Source organism: Mastigoproctus giganteus, chromosome 4 (genome assembly GCF_048544385.1).
Source record: "Mastigoproctus giganteus isolate SK-2022 chromosome 4, ASM4854438v1, whole genome shotgun sequence".
Taxonomy (NCBI): Eukaryota; Metazoa; Arthropoda; class Arachnida; order Uropygi; family Thelyphonidae; genus Mastigoproctus; species Mastigoproctus giganteus.
The window spans coordinates 167,610,860-167,634,932 of record NC_143578.1 but is presented as its reverse complement, the minus strand read 5'-3'; the positions used below and the strand labels follow the sequence as shown (position 1 = coordinate 167,634,932).

At 39.6% G+C, this 24,073-nt stretch overlaps 1 protein-coding gene across 1 annotated transcript in view; it reads right to left on the bottom strand.

The window, feature by feature from the left end:
• Nucleotides 1-21,618: 21,618 nt before the first annotated feature.
• LOC150087176 (uncharacterized) overlaps nucleotides 21,619-24,073 on the bottom strand; it is a 36,850-nt gene continuing 34,395 nt past the window's right edge. The window contains exon 2 of the mRNA XM_090372393.1: nucleotides 21,619-21,736. Within this exon, the coding sequence (XP_090228519.1) occupies nucleotides 21,619-21,736 (118 nt within the window). The remainder of the gene's footprint in view (nucleotides 21,737-24,073) is intronic.

The window sequence follows — 24,073 nt, the reverse complement described above, 5'->3', positions numbered from 1 at the left end:
CCCGGCAAGCTGTCTGGGAATGTCCGTACTTCTGGCATCGGAAACACCGTAGGGGATTTGGAATATAAGGTCTGACATTACAGACGAGATATCCAGCCTTAATGGATGCTGGGCGATGTGGTGTATTAAAGGTCAAAATGAGATTACGTGTAGGAGTCAGAACTCCTTCTTTTCTGGTGGAAATTCTCTTGACCTGTATAACGCCTTCTTCTTTAAGTTCTTCAAGCATCTCCTCTTCGGATACATCTATTAAATCCCAATCAGAAATCACTCCTTTAGAGGTGTTCAGTGATCTGTGGGGTGTCACAGTAACTGGTATTCCAGCAAAGAGATTAATATTCAAGAGCCGCTCTGAGTGTTTACTATTAGAGGTCTCGATCAGAATATCTCCTGACCTAAGTCTTTTTACAGACTTAGGAGTTCCAGCTCTGCTTTCTAATTCCTTCTGCACCCTAAATGGCGAGATTTTGCCAATTGCATTTTCACCAGTTGAGTGCATGATCAGGAAAGCTGGGATAGGATAGGTGTCAGAGTCAGTTTTCTGCCGTTTTGAAGTTCCTGCAATAGAACTGTCTTTCTTTTTTGTTGACTGGGGTGCATCTGGCAGCCCAGATAAGTCAGAGTTTGATTTACTCATGACGTGCTCTTTTTGGCCCCGGGAGATAATCTTTTTCTCCCAGGTTACCAGCCCCGCCACGTGGAGGCAAGAGCGGTGCCGCCTAGTGACCCAAGCGAAGTGAAGGTTAGTATTAACGAAAAATAAAAAAGGGGGTTAAAGAAAGGTACTTTCCTTTCTGGGTTATATAATATGAGAGATCTATTCAATTATAATGCTCAAGAGTTAACGGACTTGCGAAACTCAGGAGAAACGTATATACAGTAAAGCGTATCAGATAATCACTATGAAAAGGCGCTGTGGTCACTAATATCGCTTGGCACTCGGGGCCGCTTTTTGAGGGTGACTGGCTTATTTCGTTCCAATTTTGATTTCTTTTTTGAAAACTGGTCGACCAGTATCCATTTCTTCTTCAGCGTAGATTTCTAAAATTGGTTCTTCATGTATAGTTGTCCCATCTGTATCCATGATTATGTCCTGGGTATTTTTCTTTGATTTTGGGTTTGTAATATCGGATGTATTAGCACATATCTGAGGAGGAGATGCAGCTGGTATTGTCAGTGGAGTGTTATTTGCCTGGTCTGATAGTTTGGGTTGTTGTTTATGCACACTTGGTTGTTGCTCAGAGAGGACAGTTCTAGCCCAATCAGAAATTAACTTGGTAATGGGAACTGTGACATCTGTTTGAGTGGAGACTGTTTGGAATTTTTTTACAACATTAGCATAGGTACTATATTTGTTTATAATAGGTGAAACTAGTTTTCTTGCTTCTTGGTAGCTGACTTTGTTTTCGATCTTGTATCGTACTATTTTTTTTTTTTCAGTTTTCCATTTTTCACAAATTTTGGAATATGCCGGGTGGTCACCTTTGCAGTTCGCGCACGTCATTTTTGCAGCAGAACACTCACTCTGATTGTGATCTGAGGACCCGCAATTTGGGCAGACAGAAACTCCCCTGCATACAGTTTGCGAATGGCCAAATTTTTGGCACTTAAAGCACCGGACTGGGTTCGGGATGTAAGGTCTTACCTGACACCTAAGGTAGCCAGCTTTTATAGTGGTAGGCAGGTTCGGTGTTTTAAATGTGAGTATCACTGTCCGAGTAGGGACAGACTCTCCATCTTTTTTGATGACGATTCTTTTTGCGTGTGTCACATTTTGATCTTGTAGTTCCTGGACAAGTTCATCCTCTGATACGTGTAAAAGATCCCACTCTGATATTACCCCTTTAGAGGAGTTTAAGGTGGCATGCGGGGTAACCTTCGTGGGAATTCCACCAAAGGTAGATACTTTTAACAGTCTCTCAGCGTGTCTACGTTCGGTCATTTCAATTAATAAATCTCCGGATCTCAGTCGCCTAACCATTTTTGGAGGGCCAGCCACATTTTCAAGACATTTCTGTATCAAAAATGGGGAAAGCTTACTCAATAGTTGGTCTGTGGAGGAGTGTAGAATTAAAAAGAGAGGTGCGGTATTATCCGTTCCTTCTTTTTTTTGTCGTTTAGCATGGGATGTTGTGCCATCATGATTTCGATCATGTCTATTTAGGTCTGGATCAAAAGATCCATAAGTAGACTGTTTAATTTTGTCCATGTTTGCTCCTTTTTGCCCTGGGAGGGTGGCTTTCTTCTCCCAGATTTCCAGCCCCGCCACGTGGAGGCAGGAGCGGTGCCACCAGTGACCAAGCGATAAAGGAAGGTTAGTAGTTAGTGCGATAATAAATAATCCTATGTACAAGAAGAAAGGTGTCTTTCCTTTCTGTTAGGTGCGCTAAATTCTTTACTTTAGAACAGCAAAATTAAATAACTGTGAGAAACGAAGGATACTACTATAATTATCAGCCGCTCTTTGAGAAAATCGCTTTAATATCACTTAGAAATCGCTATAGTCACTCGCTTGGCACTCGGGGCCACAGAGTGAGATTATTCTTCACAAGAAAAGCCTCTATCGTGCGTCCCCGGTTGTCTGTCTGCAAAGATCCCCATAACTGGTGATGCGCATTAAAATCGCCCAATATGCAGAAAGGAGAGGGTAGTTGTAGGATAAGGTCATTTAGTTCAGTTATCGAGTAGTTCTGATTTGGCGAGATATATATTGATACAAGTGTAAGCGTTGAACCAAGAGCAAGGCGTACTGCAACAACTTCTATTGTGGTTTGTAGGGGAATACGTCTGGAAGGGATTTTCCTGTCAATCAGTATACCTACACCACCATGTGGAGAGATCCTGTCATGCCTGAATATTGTATAGCCTTTAACTGAAAGTGTCACTTGCGGAGAAAGATTCGTTTCTTGTAGACCGATGCCTACTGGATGATGCTGATTTATCAAATCGTGAATATCGTCTATGTTGCTACGGAGGCCTCTACAATTCCATTGAATCAATTGATCCATTATTTAGTTTTTGAAGTATGTGTTTCTGACTGTTTTTTAGAGCCAATCTGTTTATGGCGATCCAGTTTTATTTTATCTTTTCTCGGGAAAGTTGTTGTTGTTGTTGTTGTAGGATTTATTGGCGCAAGGGCTACTATGGCCAAATTGCGCCTGTTACTTTCGAAAATTCATCAATACATTATAGATGGGTCTAGAAGTGGTTGTATACATTGATCATTTTCAGATAAATAAACAATTCTGATAAATTGGCATCATCTCCTAGTATATGTTTTAGTTGCAGTGGGTTTTGTGAATTCAGTAGAGATCTGAAACATGCAATTCTGGCTGAATGGTAACGTCGACACTCAATGATAATATGCTTCACGGTTAGTGTGGTACTACAAAGCGAGCAAAGTGGAGGATCTTCACCTAGTAGTAAAAATAAGTGTGTTAGATATGTATGGCCAATTCGTGCTCTAGCAAGCACAACCTCTTCTTGCCTGTTTAATCGGGAACTGGATCTCCAAAGCTGTGGATTCTGTTTTATTTGAAGGAGCTTGTTATCTGTTTGGTGATGCCACATTTCAGACCATATCTCAGTGCATATCTGCCGTATGATTGGTTTGTAGTCGGAATATGGAACTGGGATGTAATTGAAACAAGTAGGGTGTTTTGCTGCTTCATCTGCACGCTCGTTTCCTCGAATACCAACATGGCTGGGTATCCAGCAAAACGTTACAGTTTGCTTATTTTCACTGAGGTGATATAACTGAGATCTAATTTGTGGGATAAGTGGATGGAAATTTCGTGATTTATTCTGATATAACTGAGATCTAATTTGTGGGATAAGTGGATGGAAATTTCGTGATTTATTCTGTAGGGCATTGACAGCACTTAAAGAGTCAGTGTATATTATGATCTGGGTGTCTAGATGGTCGTTCAGGACATTTAAAGCCATTTTTATCGCATACAGTTCAGCAGTATAAACACTACATTCAAGTGGTAACTGGACAGAAACAGTGGTTGTAGGACTGATTACTCCAGCTCCTACGGATATATCAGTTTTGGAGCCATCTGTATATATTTGGAGACTGTGAGCATTGACCAATGCATGAGACGCATGTAACTGTCTAATGTTGTTGTTCGATAGGGAGTGCTTTACCCACTGAAGAAAATAGTTATCGCAAGGAGGTGTATACATTGCCCATGGTGCTTGTACTGCATCTGCAGCTTGAGATATATTTCCAAGATAGATGCCCCAGTCTTCTGTTAACTCTTGTAGCCGGATACCTGCAGGTTTATTTTCATTTGGTTTGTTTCTGTATAAGTTTACCCACTGAGGTTCAAAGAGGTATGTCCAGATGGGGTGAGAAGGGAGGCTACGTAATTTGTCTGCATAGCTAAGAAGTAATACTTTCCTTCTGAGATTTAGTGGAGGCTCATTGGCATCTATATACAAACTTTGTACTGGGGACGTCTTAAAAGCTCCGGAGGCAATCCTCAGAGCACTATGTTGGATTGGATTGAGCCAAGCCAAAGCTGTCTTACGTGCAGAATCATATACTGGAGCTCCATAGTCCAGACGAGATCTTATTAAGGTTCGATATAGATGCAGAAGCGTGACGCGATCGGCTCCCCATGCCATGGAAGAGATAACTTTGAGGATATTCAACTTTTTCATGCACTGCGTCCGTAATTGCCTTATATGTGCCTGAAAAGTAAGTTTAGTGTCAAGTACTAGTCCCAAGAACCGGATATTGTTGCTGAGTGGTATTTGTTGGATTCCTAACCTTAGTTCAGGATCTGGATGCAGCTGACGCTTTTTGCAAAAGTGGATAGCAGTTGTTTTTGTTGTAGAGAGGCGATAGCCATTATGAGATGCCCATGATTGTATTTTGTTTATTGAGAGCTGTAATTGACGCTCGATTGAGCGCATATTTTGTGAGTGGCAGGATATTGTAAGGTCGTCTGCATATAGATAGGTGTCAACATTAACTGGAACATTCTCTGTTACATTGTTTAAATTAACTGCAAAGAGCGTGGCACTAAGAACTGAACCTTGTGGGACCCCTTCTTCTTGGACAAATGTGCGGGATAGAGAATTACAGTAACGCACTTGAAAGGTTCTATTTTGTAGAAAGCTCTGTATGATTAGTGGTAGCTGACCTCGGAGTCCTGTGGCATACAGATTTCGAAGAATGCCATAGCGCCAGGTGGTATCAAAGGCTTTCTCTATATCCAGACAGACCATGACAAGATGTTCTTTACGGATAAAAGCATTCCGTATGTTGGATTCTGCCTTGATCATAAGATCTAGAGTTGACCGATTTTTTCTAAAGCCATACTGGTTCCTGTTTATTATCCAATGAGATTCTAGGTACCATATTAATCGGGCGTGAATCATTCTTTCTAATGTTTTACCAAGGCAACTACTAAGAGATATTGGCCGATAGTTTTGTGGATTTGATTGATCCTTTCCAGGTTTGACAAAAGCTAGGACTATTGAATGGCGCCAAGAAAGAGGGTAGTAGCCTTCAGAGAATATCCGGTTGAAATATATCAGTAAGGAGTTCATAGCTTTCTTCTTTAGGTGTTTGAGCATGATATAGTGTATCCCATCAGACCCTGGTGCACTATTAGCTGACCTATTTAAGGAGCTCTCTAGTTCAAGTAGTGTAAAAGGTCGATTATATGGAAGAGATGCCGTTGTTTTAAAGGTAAGCTTATGCTTTTCTGCGTTGGCTTTTATCTGTTTAAAGGCTGACTCATATGCGGATGTGGCAGAGATTTCAGAAAAGGATTCGGCTAGGGCGTTTACAATTTCTATTGCAGAGGAGTAATCTTTACTCTTCCAACTTATAATAGGTGTTGATTCCGGGTGCGATTTACTATTCAGCTTTTTAATTTTGTTCCAGATTTTTCTGCTCTCTGTATTTTTATTAATGGTGGAAACAAACCGGATCCAAGAATCGTTTTTCGCTTTTTTCTGCACATAGCGTGCCTTAGCTTTACGTTTCTTAAAATTTATGAGGTTGTCAGTTGTTGGGTTTTTACGAAATAGATTCCATGCTTTGTTCTGTTCTTTTTTGGCATCACGGCATGCTTGTTTGTTTGTTTGTTTGGTTGGGGATTTTTTTGGCGCATGGGCATCTATGGCCATAGTGCGCCATACATAGGTTAGTATTTCTGCTATTTCGTTATAGATCGAGGGTCAGGAGACTGATTTTTGACTAGCTAAAGGAGGTGGTATACATTGATCGCTTTGAGAAAAGTAAAAATCTTTGAGACATTTGTTTTATTGCCCAAAAGTGAAACAAGTGTTAGTGGGTCTTCAGTTGTGGCTGGAGTGAAGATATTCTGGCGTTCTATTGCAAATTTTGCGCATTCCACAAGGATATGTTTCACTGAAAGTACTGTTTTACAGTGATCACACTGGGGGTGATTCTCCCCTCTTAAAAGATAACCATGAGTAATATTAGTGTGACCTATTCGGAGACGAGCTAGTATTACCTCCTGTTGTCGAATTGCACTGAGGCTTGAAGGCCATTGCTCAAGATTTGGCTTGATACTTCGAAGCTTATTTTCAAGTTGATTTTGCCATGTTGATTGCCACTGGTACATGCATTTTTCCTGTATTATTTGTCTATAATCGTGATGTGGAACTCTCCACTGTACATCAGGTGGTAAGTCGGCCGTTTTTGCGGCACTGTCCGCTAATTCATTTTCTGGAATTCCCATATGTCCTGGGACCCAACAGAAGTGTATGGTTTTTCCAAGCTCAGATAAGGTATATAAAGAGTTTGTTATTTCTTTAACGACAGGGTGGGTGATGTTCATGGTGTTTTCCAGGGCTTGAAGTGCACTTAGAGAATCAGAGAATATTATGCTGCTTTCAATATTGGAGGACTCGATATGCTTCAGTGCAACCTGAATTGCCATTAGTTCAGCAGAAAAGATACTGAACTCATGTGGCAGTTTGTAGGCTAATGTTATGTTCGGGAAAACTGCGGCGATTCCAACGTGGGTGTCATTCTTTGACCCATCTGTATGAACTACAATGAAGTTTGGAAACTGCTCCACCACTGCATGGTACAATTGCAAAAAATTTTCTTTATTTAGTGCAGATTTATCCCATTTATGAAGGTATTTATCACATAAAGGTGGAGTAATTCTCCACGGTGGAAGGAGTAGTGGAGGGGTACTTGTGATATTATCAAAACTCAGATTAAGTTCTTCTAGAAGATGTCTTATTCTTATACCTAACGGTCTGTTAGCAGTAAGGCGGTTATGGTATAACCTGCTGTGTTGGGGAGTGAAAATTAATTCCCAATTTGGGTGTTCAGGCATAGATCTAATTTTATATGCATAGCGTAATATAAGTTGTTGCCTTCTGATAGAGAGAGGGGGTTCGTGAGCTTCGGCATATAGACTATGTGTTGGTGACGTACGATATGCTCCTAGAGCAATGCGTATTGCACTATGATGGAGAGGATCAAGCCAGCGAAGGACACTAGGCCTTGCTGAGCTATATACTGGGGCCCCGTAATCAAGTTTTGATCTTATTAAAGATCTGTATAGCCGTAATAAGGTAAGGCGATCAGCTCCCCACTTTGTTGCTGAGAGAACCCGGATGATATTTAATTTTTGTTGGCAGGATGTTCTTAGTCTTTTAATATGTTCCAGGAAGGTAAGTTTATGATCTAAGGTGATTCCTAAGAATCGTATGCTGGGTTGAACTGCTATTGGTTTTCCGTTCAGTTGTAGTTCCGGGTGTAGGTGCAATTTACGTTGTCGGCAAAAATGGATACACAACGTTTTTTGAGAACAAAGCTGAAAACCATTGGTTTGTGCCCATGTACTGATCTTATTTATTGCCCCTTGTAATTGTCTCTCGATCGTATTCATGTTTTTCGCATGGCAAGAAATACTAAGGTCATCTACGAACAGTGCCTTATCAATAGTGTTCGGAAGTTGTTCAGCAATGGTGTTTATCACAATTATAAAGAGTGTAGCGCTGAGTACAGAGCCCTGGGGAACTCCTTCTTCCTGAAAAAATAGTTTGGACAGCGAAGTTTTAAATCGAACCTGGAAAGTTCTCTTGTCTAGGAAGTTGCGTATGAAAATCGGGAGATGGCCCCGAAGTCCATGGCGATGTAGCTCACGGAGTATTCCATACTTCCACGTGGAATCATAGGCCTTGCTGATGTCAAAGCAAACCATTACATGGTGTTCCGATCTAAGGAATGCATTCCGAATGGAATTCTCTAGTTTTACTAGTATATCTAGTGTTGATCTGTTCTGTCGAATGCCGAATTGTGCAGAATTTAAGAGATTGAAATTTTCTAGGTACCATATCAGTCGACGGTTCACCATCTTTTCCAGAATTTTGCAAAGGCAACTGGTCAAAGCAATGGGTCTATAGCTAGTAGGGTTTGTCGGGTCTTTTCCAGGTTTAAGGAATGCAAGGACTGTAGCGTGGTGCCATTGCTCAGGGAATGTGTCTTCCCGGAAGAGCCTATTGAACAGATCAAGAAGTGACTGCAGTGATTCAGCACTTAGTTCCTGTATCATTGAATAATGGATATTATCTGGTCCTACAGCGCTACGCCTAGATGTTGACAAGGCTCTATGTAGTTCGTGGATAGTGAATGGTAAGTTATATTGTTCTTCTGCTTTTGAAGAAAAGTTTAACTTTTGTTTTTCTGAATTTGCTTTGAATCTTCTGAAGGCTGGTATGTAACTTTCTGTTGCTGATGTTTTGGCAAAAGTTTCTCCTAGTATATTGGCAATTTGGGCGGGGTCAGAAATGTTCTGCCCTCTCCATTCCATGATAGGCTGAGGTGTCGTTTGATATTTACCACTCATTTTCCTGATTGTTTTCCAAATTTTGTGTGTGGGAGTTGCTTGATTGATGGTTGAAGCGAAGCGAATCCAAGCGGCCTTTTTATTACTGCGTCTAACATACCTGGCTCTTGCTCTAACGCGTTTAAACTGAATGAGATTAGCTGTGGTTGGATAGCGCCTAAAAGTATTCCAAGCTTTATTTTGATCTCTTTTTGCTGCACGGCATTCGTCATTCCACCATATTTTTGGGTGTACAGGTAATTTTGAGGAGGATTTTGGTATAGCTTGTCCTGCTGCGTGTAGTATAGTTTTTGTGACATACTCAACCGCTTCCTTGGTTGGGGATTTTTGTATAATTTCAGGGTCCACTTTAGCTAATTTTTTATACATCTCCCAGTCTGCTTTATCAATTAGCCACCGAGGAATTCTAGTAAGTTGATAAGAGGGTTTATTTACTAATTCAATTGTAATGGGAAAGTGATCACTATGCAGTGGATCATTGTTTGCCGTCCACTTTAGAGTAGGATACAAAGTTGCAGAACAGATAGACAGGTCTATTGCAGTATATGTTCCAGAAGGAAGGTGAACGTAAGTAGGTGAGCCGTCATTTAGAAGGAGAAGGTTGTTATCATCTAAACATTTTTCAATTAGTTTTCCTCTTTGGTCAATATTGTTGTTACCCCATAGTGTGTGATGACCATTTAAGTCTCCCAGAATGAGGAAAGGTGTGGGGAGTTGAGCTATGAGGTTGTTTAGATCATTTTGTTGGATGGGATAGCTTGGTGGAATATATAAGGAGCAGATTGTAATATGGATGTCAGCAGCTACACGGACCGCTATTGCCTCGAGAGGAGAGTTTAGTAAGACCTGTTTGACAGGTTGTTGTTGTTGTTGTTTTGGTGTTTATTGGCGCATCGACAACGGAGATCATAGTGCGCCAGTTCATTGATTATACAATGTTCTCTTTATATAAATCTTGTTTGAATGTGAAAGGTTAACTGTTTCTGCGGTATTATACTATTATTTACAGCAGATGGTATATGTTGATTGTTTGTATGAAACTAAAAATATCTGACACGTGTTCTTTGTCACCTATTAGATTTTCAAGGGTGATGTTTTGGTTTCCTTTATATAATGATGAAAAAATTCGGTGTCGATCATTTTCATATGTTGGACATTCTATAAGTATATGTTTAACTGTTTGGATAGTATTGCATACTTGGCATCTTGGGGGTTCTTCTGCACGTAATAGATAACCATTTGTTAAATGCGTATGGCCTATCCGCAATCTGGTCAGAACTACTTCTTCTCTCCTTGATTTCCTTATGGTCGTTTTCCAGTGCTCCACTTTTGGTTTTATTTCATATAATTTATTCCATGTTTGTTTTTGCCAGAGTTCTTGCCATTGAGTTAGACAGCGATTTTTAATGATTGGCTTGTAGTCATTATGTGGGACTGTGAAATATTGTTCTTGAAGGTTATTGGTTGATTTTGCAATTCTATCTGCTTCTTCATTTCCTTTTATCCCTTTGTGTCCTGGTATCCAGCAGAAACGTATATCTTGTTTTTTATTTGTGTAGCCTGTTAGTATCCTTTTAATTTGCCAGAGTACTGGATGGGTTATATTGCTTGTGTTTTGTATGACTTGGATTACACTTAATGAATCACAGTATATTACTGCTCTCAAGTGGTAGGTGGTTCTGAAATGCTCCAGGGCTATTTGAATTGCTACTAATTCTGCAGTGTAGACACTGCATTCTTTTGGAAGTTGGCGTGACAATGTAATATCTGGGAATACTGCTGCTGCTCCTACATGGTTCTCTGATTTTGATCCGTCTGTATATATTGGTATGTGATTGGGATATTGCATTCTATGTGCTGCATGCAATTGTTGAAAGTTGCTGTCTGACAAAGTATTTTTATTCCAGTTTGGTGTGAGGAGTTCATAGGCTGAGGTATGGTTTATCCATGGTGGATCTATATATCCTTCTTGGTTTGCAACATTGTCTATTTTGAGGTCATGTGTTATCAGTAGCTCCTGTAGTCTGATGCCTAGAGGCTGGTTTGCTCTTTTGCGGTTTCTATATATGTTTTCCCATTTTGGCGAGAATAAAGTTGTCCAAGTCGGATGGTCTCTTATGGGTCTTATCCTGTAAGCATACAACAATGACAACTGTTGTCTCCTCAGGAACAGTGGTGGTTCATTAGCCTCTGTATAGAGACTGTATATAGGGGATGTGCGGAAAGCTCCTGTTGCTATTCGAATTGCACTATGGTGAATCGGATCTAGCCATTTGAGGGCGCTCTTTCTTGCTGATGCATAAACCGGTGCTCCATAATCTATTTTTGACCTTACTAGTGCTTTATACAAGTTGAGCAGGGTATAACGGTCTGCCCCCCAAGATGTTGTTGTTAAGACTTTAAGAATGTTAAGTTGTTTCATACATTTTATTCGTAGTTCTTTTATATGTTCTACAAAGGTCAATTTTCTGTCTAGAATAAGTCCAAGAAATTTTACACTTGGTTTAACTGGTATTGTGTTACCTTGCAATATTAGTTCAGGTTCAGGATGTAAATTTCGTTTTCTACAGAAATGCATGCAGACTGTTTTTTCTTTTGATATTCTAAACCCGTTTTTCTGGGCCCAATGACTAACGTTGTTAATTGCACATTGTAGTTGTCTTTCTATTGTTCCCATGTTCTGTGCTTGATATGAAATACTGAAGTCATCTACATATAGTGCATATGACACTGTGGGTGGTAGTTGTTTTGTGATGCTATTTATTTTTATTGAAAATAGTATGGCACTCAGGACAGACCCTTGGGGAACTCCTTCTTCTTGTTTATATGATTTTGACATGGTGTTTTGTACTCTAACTTGAAATGTTCTATTTTTCATGAAATTTTGAATGAATAGTGGTAAATGTCCTCTGAGTCCTGCATCGTGGATATCTTGTAATATACCGTGTCTCCATGCCGTGTCATAAGCCTTTTCTATATCAAAAAATACCGTAACCATATGCTTTGAGGTTATAAATGCATCTCTTATCTCTGATTCTATTCGTACAAGGTGATCTAGTGTGGATCGATTGTGTCTAAACCCACACTGCATATTGGTGAACCAGTTGGTTGTCTCCAAAAACCAGACTAATCTTTTGTTGATGATCTTCTCTAGTACTTTGCTTAAGCAGCTTGTGAGGGCTATCGGACGATAGTTGTTTGGGTCCTTCTGATCTTTATTGGGTTTTTGGAAAGCTAATACTATTGCATGATGCCACTGTTCAGGATATTGATTTTCTAGAAATATGCGGTTGTACAGTTGAAGGAGGTTTTCTATCTCTGCCTGCTTTAGGTGTTTAAGCATATCATAGTGTATGTTGTCTGATCCAACTGCACTTGGTTTTGTTTGTGATACTGCTTGACGTAATTCGTGTATTGTAATTGGTTGGTTGTAGGGTTCAATCCTTTTAGTATTAAAATTAATTCTGTTTTTTTCCGTTTTCTCCTTATAGGTCAAAAATTCAGTATTGTAGGATTGTTTTGACGATACTTTAGCAAACGTTTCACCTAGTATATTAGCTATCTCTGATGGTTCAGTAATGCTTTCTCCATTCCAATGTAATACTAGTGATGGTTGGTTTTTATACTTCCCATTCATTTTTCCTATTTTATTCCATATTATTTTTGTGTTTGTTGTTCTATTTATAGAGGAAGTAAACTGGATCCAGGAAGTTTTTTTGGCTTTTTTCCGTGTATACCTAGCTAGTGCTCGTGCTTGCTTAAATTTTATCAGATTATCCGTTGTAGGATATCTCCGGAACTTATTCCAGGCTTTGTTTTGTTGTCTTCTTGTTTTCATGCAATTTTCGTCCCACCAGGATTTTGGGTGCAATGGAAAACGAGTCGAGGTTGTGGGTATTGTTTGTTTGGCTGCTTGTATTAAGGTATCTGTGACGTGCTTTAGAGCATCATCGACCGATGTTTCTTGGATGATTTGTGGATTAAATATTGCCAGTTCTCTAAATTTTTCCCAGTTACCTTTTTCTATTTTCCAGCGGGGTGGTCTGTTTGGGTGGCAAGGAAGGTTTCTGGTCAGTATGGTGATTACTGGGTAGTGGTCACTGCTGTATGGGTTTTCTATTACTTGCCACTTTAATTCCGGTAGGAGTGAAGGGGTGCATATGGTTAGGTCTACTGCTGAGGTTGTGCGACTAGGAAAGTGAAAATACGTATGTTTGCCATTATTGAGTAGAGAAAGGTTATGAAGGTCTATTATTCTTTCTATTATCCGTCCTCGTCTATTGATATCAGTGTTTCCCCATAGTTGACTATGCCCATTCATGTCTCCCATTATACAGAAAGGTGATGGGAGTTGGGAGATTAGTTGGTCTATTTCCTCAAATGGTATATTTGGTCTTGGTGGAAGGTACATTGAACAGATGGTTACCCTAAATTTCAGTGTTATTCTTACAGCTATCGCTTCTATATTGCTATTTAAAGGAATGTGTTCGGTTGGGATATGGTTATGGACTAAGATGGCTACACCTCCATGTGTTGACCTTTCTCTTAATCTGTCTTTCCTATACAGTCTATAATTTTTCACTGAAAGGGTGTCTTGTTGTCTAAGGTATGTCTCTTGTAGACAAAAACATATTGGCGTATGTTGTGTTATTAAATACTGGACATCGTCGTAATTGGCACGTAGTCCTCTACAATTCCACTGGATGAACTGATCCATTATTTGGTTTTTCTAGGGCTTCCGGGTTGCTTCCGAAATGGAGCATTCTTATGCTTTGTCTTATCTTTTTTAGGATAGTTTGGCCGGTCCATGTCCATATCTTCTTCTGTGAAAATTTCTAATACTGGTTCTTCAGTTGTGTTTATTTTTCCTATTTCCATCTGTTCGGCTTCTTTGGTGTTTATAAGTTTAGATCGGTTTTCGTTGTGATGCTGATTTGTGGATATCTGTTCTGTGTGAAGAGAAATTGAGGTATTCACTGTTTTCTCCTGTTTCTGTGCCTTCAGTCCAGTAGATGATTCTTTTGGCATCATGGAAATTTCGGTTTGAACTTCTACTGATTTATATTGGATTACTGCTTGTGCATATGTTGGCTTGTTTGTAGTCCGTGGCTGTATTATTCTTCTTGCTTCTTGGTACGTTGTGTTGTGTTCTGTTTTGTATTTCTGAATTAGTTTCTCTTGTTTCCATTTTTCACACGTTTTTGAGTAGGCTGGGTGTTCCCCTTTACAGTTTGTACATTTCAAGATGTTGGCAGAGCAAACTGTAGTCTCGTGTTCTTTAGAATCACACTTTGCACAGGTTGCTGAGTTTCTGCATGCCATTTGTGAATGTCCAAATTTCTGACATTTGTAACAACGTAGTGGATTTGGTATGTATTGTCGTACTTGGCAGTTCAGGTATCCTGCTTTGATTGTTGTTGGAGGTTTTGGAGTATTAAATGTTATGATAAGGGTTCTTGTTGGAATTATATTTCCATCCCTTCGGATATTAATTCTCTTCACTCCTGTAACTCCTTGGCTTCTTAATTCTTCTGTGAGCTCTTCCTCTGACACATTTAAGAGGTCCCACTCTGAAATCACCCCTCTGGAAGAATTCAGTGTGTTGTGTGGTGTTACAACTACTGGCATTCTTCCAAAAATTGTTGTTGAAAGTAATTTCTGGGAGTGTTTGGGATTTTCTGTTTCCACTAGTATGTCTCCAGATCTCAGCCGTCGAACTGACTTGGGAGATCCTACTAGACCCTCTAATGTTTTCTGGATTACAAACGGAGACATACTTCCTAATGTCTGATCTCCTGTCGCATGTATGACAATGAATGTTGGTATTTTTGGTGGGTCCATATCTGTCTTTTGTCTCTTTGATTTGGTGTTTTCTGTTTCACTACTTGGTAGAGCTTTCTCTTGAAGCCCTATAGTACTAGTAGTTAATTTACTACTCATATTTGCTCTTTTGGCCCTGGGAGTGTTACTTTCCTCTCCCAGGTTACCAGCCCCGCCACGTGGAGGCAAGAGCAGTGCCTCTTAGTGACCAAGCGGCTGTGTAAGTTAGATTAGTAAAAGTGAGAATAAGAGAAAAAATAAGAAAGGTGAGTTTCCTTTCTGTGTCTTCACTTACTGTTTGTAAGATAAAGAGCTGCTTCACAAAAAATAATAGGATTTTAACGAGGAAATTAAAGAAACTTGTTTATTTTTGATCACTCTATATATCGCTGGGAATCGCTTAGTCACTAATAAATCGCTTGGCACCTGGGGCCCTGTTTGACAGGAACAAATGGGTTTGTTATAACAGCTACTCCACCATGTGCAGTATTTTGATCAGTTCTATCTTTTCTAAAGATATTGTAATAAGACAGTTTTGGTGTGTCTTGAGGTTTGAAATATGTCTCTTGGAGGCAGAGACATATTGGTGTGTATTTAGAGATAAGGTCGTATAGGTCATTAATATTGGCACGGAAACCACGACAATTCCATTGAATTATTGTGTTCATTGTTTATCTCTAGTTAGACTTTCCGAGCGTTTTCTTGGTGCTGAGGTTCTCTGTTTTTCACTCTTGTTTTTGTCTTTCTTTCGAAAGTAGGGCCTTTCTGTTTCCATGTCTTCTTCTACAAAAATGTGTAGGACCGGGTCATCTGGGGGTATTTCCTTAGTATCCATTTCCTGTTGGTGAGTAGTTACGATTTGTTTTTCTTTGTGCCCTTCATCCGGGGAGTGGTGATTTTCGATTGGTACAGAAATAGGCGTATTGACTGCCTGAGTTTCAGTTGTATTGAACAGTGTTTTTACATAGTTCGAGAAAGACTCTTTTGGGGGTACTGTTAGATCAGTTTGCGATGCGGTTGATTGGAATTTTTTGGTGATATGAGCATACGTAGATCTATTTGCAAGGTTTGGTGGTGAGATATTTCGCTTAGCTTCTTGATAGGACACGTTATGATTGGTTTTATAAATCTGAATAAGTTTCTCAGTTTTCCAGCGTTCACATGTTCTAGCGTAAGCGGGATGATCTTTTTTGCAGTTTGGGCATATCAGTTGGGGTGCAGTACAGGCTTCGCAGTTGTGTTCAACTGACCCGCACTTTGCACAAGCAGGAGTTCCCCGGCAAGCTGTCTGGGAATGTCCGTACTTCTGGCATCGGAAACACCGTAGGGGATTTGGAATATAAGGTCTGACATTACAGACGAGATATCCAGCCTTAATGGATGCTGGGCGATGTGGTGTATTAAAGGTCAAAATGAGATTACGTGTAGGAGTCAGAACTCCTTCTTTTCTGGTGGAAATTCTCTTGACCTGTATAATGCCTTCTTCTTTAAGTTCTTCAAGCATCTCCTCTTCGGATACATCTATTAAATCCCAATCAGAAATCACTCCTTTAGAGGTGTTCAGTGATCTGTGGGGTGTCACAGTAACTGGTATTCCAGCAAAGAGATTAATATTCAAGAGCCGCTCTGAGTGTTTACTATTAGAGGTCTCGATCAGAATATCTCCTGACCTAAGTCTTTTTACAGACTTAGGAGTTCCAGCTCTGCTTTCTAATTCCTTCTGCACCCTAAATGGCGAGATTTTGCCAATTGCATTTTCACCAGTTGAGTGCATGATCAGGAAAGCTGGGATAGGATAGATGTCAGAGTCAGTTTTCTGCCGTTTTGAAGTTCCTGCAATAGAACTGTCTTTCTTTTTTGTTGACTGGGGTGCATCTGGCAGCCCAGATAAGTCAGAGTTTGATTTACTCATGACGTGCTCTTTTTGGCCCCGGGAGATTACCTTTTTCTCCCAGGTTACCAGCCCCGCCACGTGGAGGCAAGAGCGGTGCCGCCTAGTGACCCAAGCGAAGTGAAGGTTAGTATTAACGAAAAATAAAAAAGGGGGTTAAAGAAAGGTACTTTCCTTTCTGGGTTATATAATATGAGAGATCTATTCAATTATAATGCTCAAGAGTTAACGGACTTGCGAAACTCAGGAGAAACGTATATACAGTAAAGCGTATCAGATAATCACTATGAAAAGGCGCTGTGGTCACTAATATCGCTTGGCACTCGGGGCCTCACGGCATGCATCATTCCACCAGACATTGGCATGTCTATGAGGACCAACTCTGGTTTTGGGTATAGAACAAGTTGCAGCTGTTTTTATCTGTGCAGTAATGTGGTCAGTAACAACATCTATAGGCTGGCTTTTGATGACTTGATCATCAAAGAAAATTGCATTGGTGAACTTGTTCCAATCTGCCTTGTTAAATTTCCATTTTCTGTAGCTGGTTATATGTGAGGTTCTATTTGTTTGCAATTTGCAAATGATCGGATAATGATCACTATTCAGTGGGTTATTTAAAACTAACCACTGAATAAGTGGGAATAGTTTTGGAGAACATATTGATAGATCTATGGCAGTAGATACTCCAGTGGAAAAGTGGAAATAAGTGTTAGCACCAGTATTTAATAATGTGAGATTCTGATTGTCCAGAACTGTTTCGATGAGTTTTCCTCGTTTGTCTATCTTGGGAGATCCCCACATAGGATGGTGCCCATTGAAATCCCCTAGCAGAATGAAAGGAGATGGAAGCTGCTTTATAAAATCCTCCAGCTCTTTTACAGTAAATTCTTTGTTTGGGGAGAGATACACAGAGACTACGGTTAGCATAAAACTGAAAACAGTACGTACTGCTACAGCCTCTAAAGTGGTCTGTAGAGGGATTTGTTTGGTAGGAACCTTGTTGTCAATAAGTATGGCTACGCCTCTTCTTGAGTTAGTGCTGCTTCTGTCTTGTTGGTAGATACTATAGTTTTTGATCACTGGAGTCATCTGTGGAGTTACATTAGTTTCTTGCAGGCAGATGATAACTGGATTATGCTGTTTGATGAGATCATAAATGTCAAAAATATTGCTTCATAGACCTCTACAGTTCCATTGTATAATGTTCTGCATTATTTAGTTTTAGAGGTTGTAAAAGGTTCAGTCTGTTTTTTGTATCCAGCCTGTTTGGATCGATCTAGTTTCATCCTTTCTTTTTTCCGGAAGGCAGGACGCCCAGTGTCCATGTCGTCTTCTGCGTGTAAATCTAAAATGGTCTCTTCTTGCAGAGTACCAGAATCTATATCTATATTTCCTGAGCATGGTTGGTCAGCATTGTTTGACGCTGATGCTTTCAATTTTGTAGTTTCTGGCAAAGTATCATTTGCAGTTGGTGGTACTGTTAGCGGAGTATTGCTAGCGCAAGTTATTTTCCATTGCTCTGTAGGTGGTTGTTGTGGGGACGAAAGCACTGATCGAGCCCAATCGGCAATTGAAATAGATGGGGATACTGTGACTGCTGTTTGTGTACCAGTTGATTGATATTTTTTGGTTGCTGCAGCATAGCTAACTTTTGGGATATTGAGCATAACTTGCTTCCTAGCTTCTTGGTAGGTGACCTTTTTTTCAACTTTGTATTTTTGGATGTTTTTTCCTAACCTCCAGAGTTCACATGCTTTTGAATACGCAGGGTGCTGGCCTTTACAATTTGGACATTGTGGCGTTTCTGCAGTGCAGTCAGTTTGTAAATGGGCTTTAGAGCCACAGTTCGGGCAGGTAGGGTCCCCTCGACATACTGTTTGTGAGTGTCCAAATTTTTGACATTTGAAACATCTGATTGGATTGGGAATGTAGGGACGTACTCGGCAGTTAAGGTATCCGGCTTTCACACATGATGGTAGGGTTGGTGTACTGAACGTTAGAATAATGTTCCTAGTGGGAACAAGTTCACCATCTTTTTTTAACATTATTCGTTTGGCTTGAACAACTTTTTGTTCTTGCAATTCTTCTACTATCTCATCTTCAGTGACATTCATCAGATCCCACTCTGCTATTACTCCTTTGGAGCTATTTAATGTGGCATGAGGGGTGACCTGTACAGGTATTCCGCCAAAAGTTGACAATTTCAGTAGAGCCTGGGAATGCTGATGTTTAGTTGTTTCAACTAGTAAGTCTCCAGAACGTAATCTTTTGACCATTTTCGGTGAACCAGCCACACTTTCTAAACATTTCTGAATTAGGATGAAAGAGAATGCAATATGAGGAATGTTGGATATTCCTGTTCATTCTCATTTTTGCGTAATCTCTTAGATTGGGATGCGTCACGTTCGGTTTCATTAATGTCATGACATGAGCGTCTGGGCTCAAGTGCTGGGTAGTTGTCGCAATCCATGGTTGCTCCTTTTTGCCCCAGAGGATAACTTTTCCCCCAGGTTACCGGCCCCGCCACGTGGAGGCAGGAGCGGTGCCACCAGTGACCAAGCGAGAAGAGATTAGTGGTTAGTGTGTTATGGAGGTTAGTTCTATATACAGGAAGAAGAAAGGTACCTTTCCTTTCTTTTGAAAAGCTTACTTCTTTATTGAGAAGAGCAGAAAAGAAATAACTTAGTAAACAAAAGCTTGAAAATTCTCTGAAAACAGTTAATTCTAGAGAAGGCGCTTTGAGATTCGCTTTTAGACTCGCTTTGATCACTCGCTTGGCACTCGGGGCCTCTCGGGAAAGTGGGTCGTGCAGTATCCATGTCTTCTTCAGCGTGTATTTCTAAAACGGTTTCATCATTATGTGTTTTGTCATCGGTTTCCATATCTGCGGTTAGAGTATTTTGCAGTTTAAGATTTCTTAGACTTTCAGTATCTGAACTTGATGGAATAGTAGTTGGTGGTACGGTGACTGGGGTATTATTTGCTTGGTCTTTTACTTGTTCTTTAGGGGACTCCTGCGGATTCGCTAGAACAGCCCGAGCCCAGCCGGAGATGGATGTAGCTGGTGGTATGGACACTTCAGTTTGGGTTCCTTCTGATTTGTATTTTTGCGTTGCAGCTGCATATGTAAGTTTCGGTACTGTGAGCAAAACTTGTTTCCTTGCTTCTTGGTAAGTCACTTTGTTTTCTAATTTGTATTTCTGTATCTTCTTTCCTGTTTTCCAGGTTTCACAAACTTTTGAGTAAGCTGGATGGCTACCGTTACAGTTTGGACATATTGGTGTTTGTGCTGGGCAATCTGTCTGAGTGTGTTCCTTGGATCCACAGTTGGGGCACACTGAAACTCCTCTACACGCAGTTTGAGCATGGCCAAATTTTTGGCACTTGAAGCACCTGAGCGGATTTGGGATATAAGGTCGGATATGGCAGTTCAGATATCCAGCCTTAACTGTGGCAGGAAGGATTGGTGTTGAAAAGGTCAGTATAACACTGCGTGTCGGAACCAGTTCACCATCTTTCTTGATTTTAATTCGCTTGGCCTGTATAACCTTTTGGTCTTGTAGCTCTTGGACTAATTCCTCTTCAGTAACATTTAATAAGTCCCACTCAGAGAGCACACCTTTGGATGAATTTAGGGTGGCATGTGCAGTTACTGTGACAGGAATGTTCGCAAATTTTGGGATTCTTAGTAGGGCTTCAGAGTGCCTACTATTCATAGTCTCTATAAGTAGATCTCCGGAACGGAGTCTTTTCACCATTTTAGGTGGTCCGGCAGCATTCTCGAGACATTTCTGGATAAGAAATGGAGAAAGTGCACCTATTGGTTGACTTGTTTGGGAATGTATTATAAGAAACAGAGGTGATTCCTTTTTGGAAACTTCTGTTCTTTGTCTCTTAGGATGGGAGGTGTCAAAATCAGTTTGATCTGTCCTTGGACAGGTTGAGCACGAGGCTCAACAGATGGATAACTATCTTTGTGATCCATGTCAGCTCCTTTTAGCCCCTGGCAGAGAGCCTTTTCTGCCAAGGTTTCCGGCCCCGCCACGGGGAGGCAGGAGCAGTGTCGCTAGAGTGACCAAGCGGTGTAAGTTAGTTTGTTAGTTTAAGGAAAGAAAAAGAAAGGTGGTTTTCCTTTCTGTAACTTACTTACAATTCGTAAGAGTAAGTTAACAATAAATAACTTTAAACGTAAGAAAAACTTTCCAAATTAACAAGAACTGTCGCAGTGAGAAAACGCTTTGTAAATAGCTCAGAGAATCGCTTGATCACAATAACGCTTGGCACCCGGGGCCATGAGTCATGAATTAATTAAATTAATCATATTAATGTCTCTTCAAATATCACCATTTATCATTATATCGAAAGAGCTCTAAGTTCGTTAACCCGCGAAAGACATTAAGCAGCCGAAGAGAGGACCTCCAGGTTGACATTACCGGATACTGAATATAAGCAAGACACGATATTAAGACAGAATTTGATAGATAACTGTTCAATACAGATGAAAGTTGAGAATTTTTTTCTCTTCGTTGTTTCACCCGATGTTAAACAACAAAACTCAATGTGTCTGTAAAAGTGTATGTTTGCCTGTTTCGCTGCGTGTAATATCACCCAAACATTTTACATCTTGATTGGGCCAACGAGGAAGTTTACGAGTTTTGAAACATGAGGACAAAATCACGAGAAACCCGTCACTGATCAAGAAAACAGGAAAAATATTGAGGCCGGAAAACACGTCCATTAAATTTTTCCGTGTTGAAGTGCGTCATTCGAGCCCACCCTGAAAAGAAGAGTGCCAGTTCAGTTATTCGGCAACTCGAATTAAAGAAAATGTGAGGGAAAGGGGGTGGGATATTGCTATCAGAATGCCAATAAGTTAAATTCTCCTGTTTATCCTTCCTAGTTTTAACAGCCGATATATCCTTCTTACAACCTTGACTGCTGAGGGGATCAAAAATATTAGCCAACAGAGGAAGAAAGGCTGATGTAAGTGGTAATGAATGATTAAGTAACTAACTGTTCAAGGAAGATCTCCTCCACGAAAAGGAAAGTCTCGAATCACCTAAAAGATTGAAGAGATAAGACGTTGACTATTTTTACTGCAGTTTCTTTTACTGTTTTTACATTATTTATAAAAACAATAAATGTATTGTTCATTATACTTTTCATATGAAATCTATAAATAACAGGATTATATCAATTGTTATTTTACTTTTCAATAGTGTGTAATTTTTAATTGTTAATCTTTCGAATAGTTGTGATGTGACATTGGATTTGCTTCTAGTTATAATAAAGCATTATTTATTTGGTCGAATCCTTGTTTATTTTCGTAGCAGCGCTAAATGCAGAATCTTTAATCTCATAACATCAACCGATTTCGTTTTAATAACATAAAGTAAATCAATTTTTAACAACAGTTGAGAATATCTTTTTATCGTTATCAGAAAACTAAAGTTCGTTGGTTTAGTGCTCAAGGCCGGATAAATTTATAAAGGACAGTTAAAAACGAGAATAGAGGCTAATTTGCTTCAGAATCATGAAAAATTCTCAATTAACAATTCATATCACGTCCTATTATACGTTGCATTGCTAGGGGTTTCCCCGAACGTGTGTTTAAAGCAGGGACGTGCAAAATGTTATTTTCGTAGCCAAGTACATTCTGAGAAAGTTTTATTGCCAGTTGAGTGACAGTGAGAAGACCGGGTGTGATAAGTCAGACAAGTATGGCCTGTTGTTTTTGTTATTGGGATTAACGACACAAGGGCTACTGAGGCCAAATTGTGTTGTTGTTGTTATGGAGGCTTAATGGCGCATAATCTGCTAAGGCTATAATGTGCCTATTCAATTATTATATTAAAAGATGAATTTTGCATAAAGTGTAAAGTCAGAAGAAAATCTGAAATCAGAAATAATTAAAAAGCCCAGTTTGCCTGAGGAAGTCAAAAAATTCAGAAATATTTGCTTTATCACCAATGAGAATTTCAAGGGTTATTGGTTTATTAAGATTAACCAGTGTGATCAAGGATGAAGTTCTGTCTTGTTTATAGTAGGGGCAGCCAATAAGAATATGTTTTACAGTCAAATTGTTGGAACAATGTGATTATTGTGGTGGATCATCTCCTGTGAGTAAATGAATGTGGGTCAGATGGTATGCCCTATTCTTGCCTTTGAAAGGACTAATTCTTCTCGTCTCGATGTACGGATACTGGAGCGCCAAATTTTAGGGTCTTGTTTAAACTGAAAGAGTTTATTTTTATTATTAGACTGAGAGTTCCAGAGTGCTGTCCATTGTGATAGGTGGCCGTCATGTACGGTTAGTGCATAATCTGATGCTGTAAGAGGCATATTGGTTAAATCTAAGGTAGTTGGATTTTTTGCAGCTTTATCGGCCAGTTCATTGCCTAAATTACCTGAATGAGGTGGGATCCAGCAAAAAGTTGTTGTTTTTGTTTTTTTTTTGGCGCAAGAGCTACTTTGCCCATTTTGCGCCTGTTCCTGTGGAGAGACATTGTAGGTTGTTGTTCTTGGTTTGGTTTGGTTTTTAATGGCGCATTGGCAGCTGTGGCCATAATGCGCCAAATCAAAAATAAAACTAACACAAAAATATTGATCAGCCTTAGAACAGGCTACCATGTCAAAAAGGTAAAAAAAATATAAACTTAAATCTTTGTGTATAAATTAATCGAGTGTAAAAAATTAAAAACGTCAGACATGTTGTCTCTGTCACCTAAAATCTGACCGAGTGTAAAGGGTTCAGCCAGATTACTGAAAGTTCTAGAAAAAGATTGTCTAAAAACAGGACATTCAATAAAAACGTGAGAAACAGTTAAAATAACGTTACAAGTCTCACACATAGGTGGACCATCCGCCCTCAGCAAAAAGGAGTGTGTTAGATGACTATGACCTATGCGGAGCCGAGCAAGAACAACTTCCTCTCTTCGGACCCTGCGTAGACTGGACTGCCATTGCATCGTGGGGGGTGGAATTAAAAAAAAAACATGATATATATATTTTATATTTATTGTTTATTATTTGTTCCCTTATAGGCGTTGTTTTCCACCTTATTTTAATTTCCCCACTTACACATCTGACTTTACTTTACAGGAGAATTCCAAATTCGAGGGAACTTCTTAATTATTTATAATTCCCATCGGACAGGCTGAGTGTTCAAGAATGACAAACAACACCCACATTAATATATAACATAACATTTTATTTACACTTATATACACAATATAAAAATTATCAACTCTCAAGCACATTATTATTTCTCAAATTTGCCTATGTATTATCAGTTATACTTTGTATATGACAATTAAATACAGAGGTTTTACTCTAAACAAGGTTATCCACTTCAATACAACTCAATCAATATCATTACATAAACTTATTTTAGTTTCTTCTTTCTCCACACATGAACAATAATTACTTAAGAGGTTTAGTTCACATTCTTTCTCTTATGTAAATCTTATTCTTACCTTATAAATTGATTTAGGAATTTCACTCTTAATTT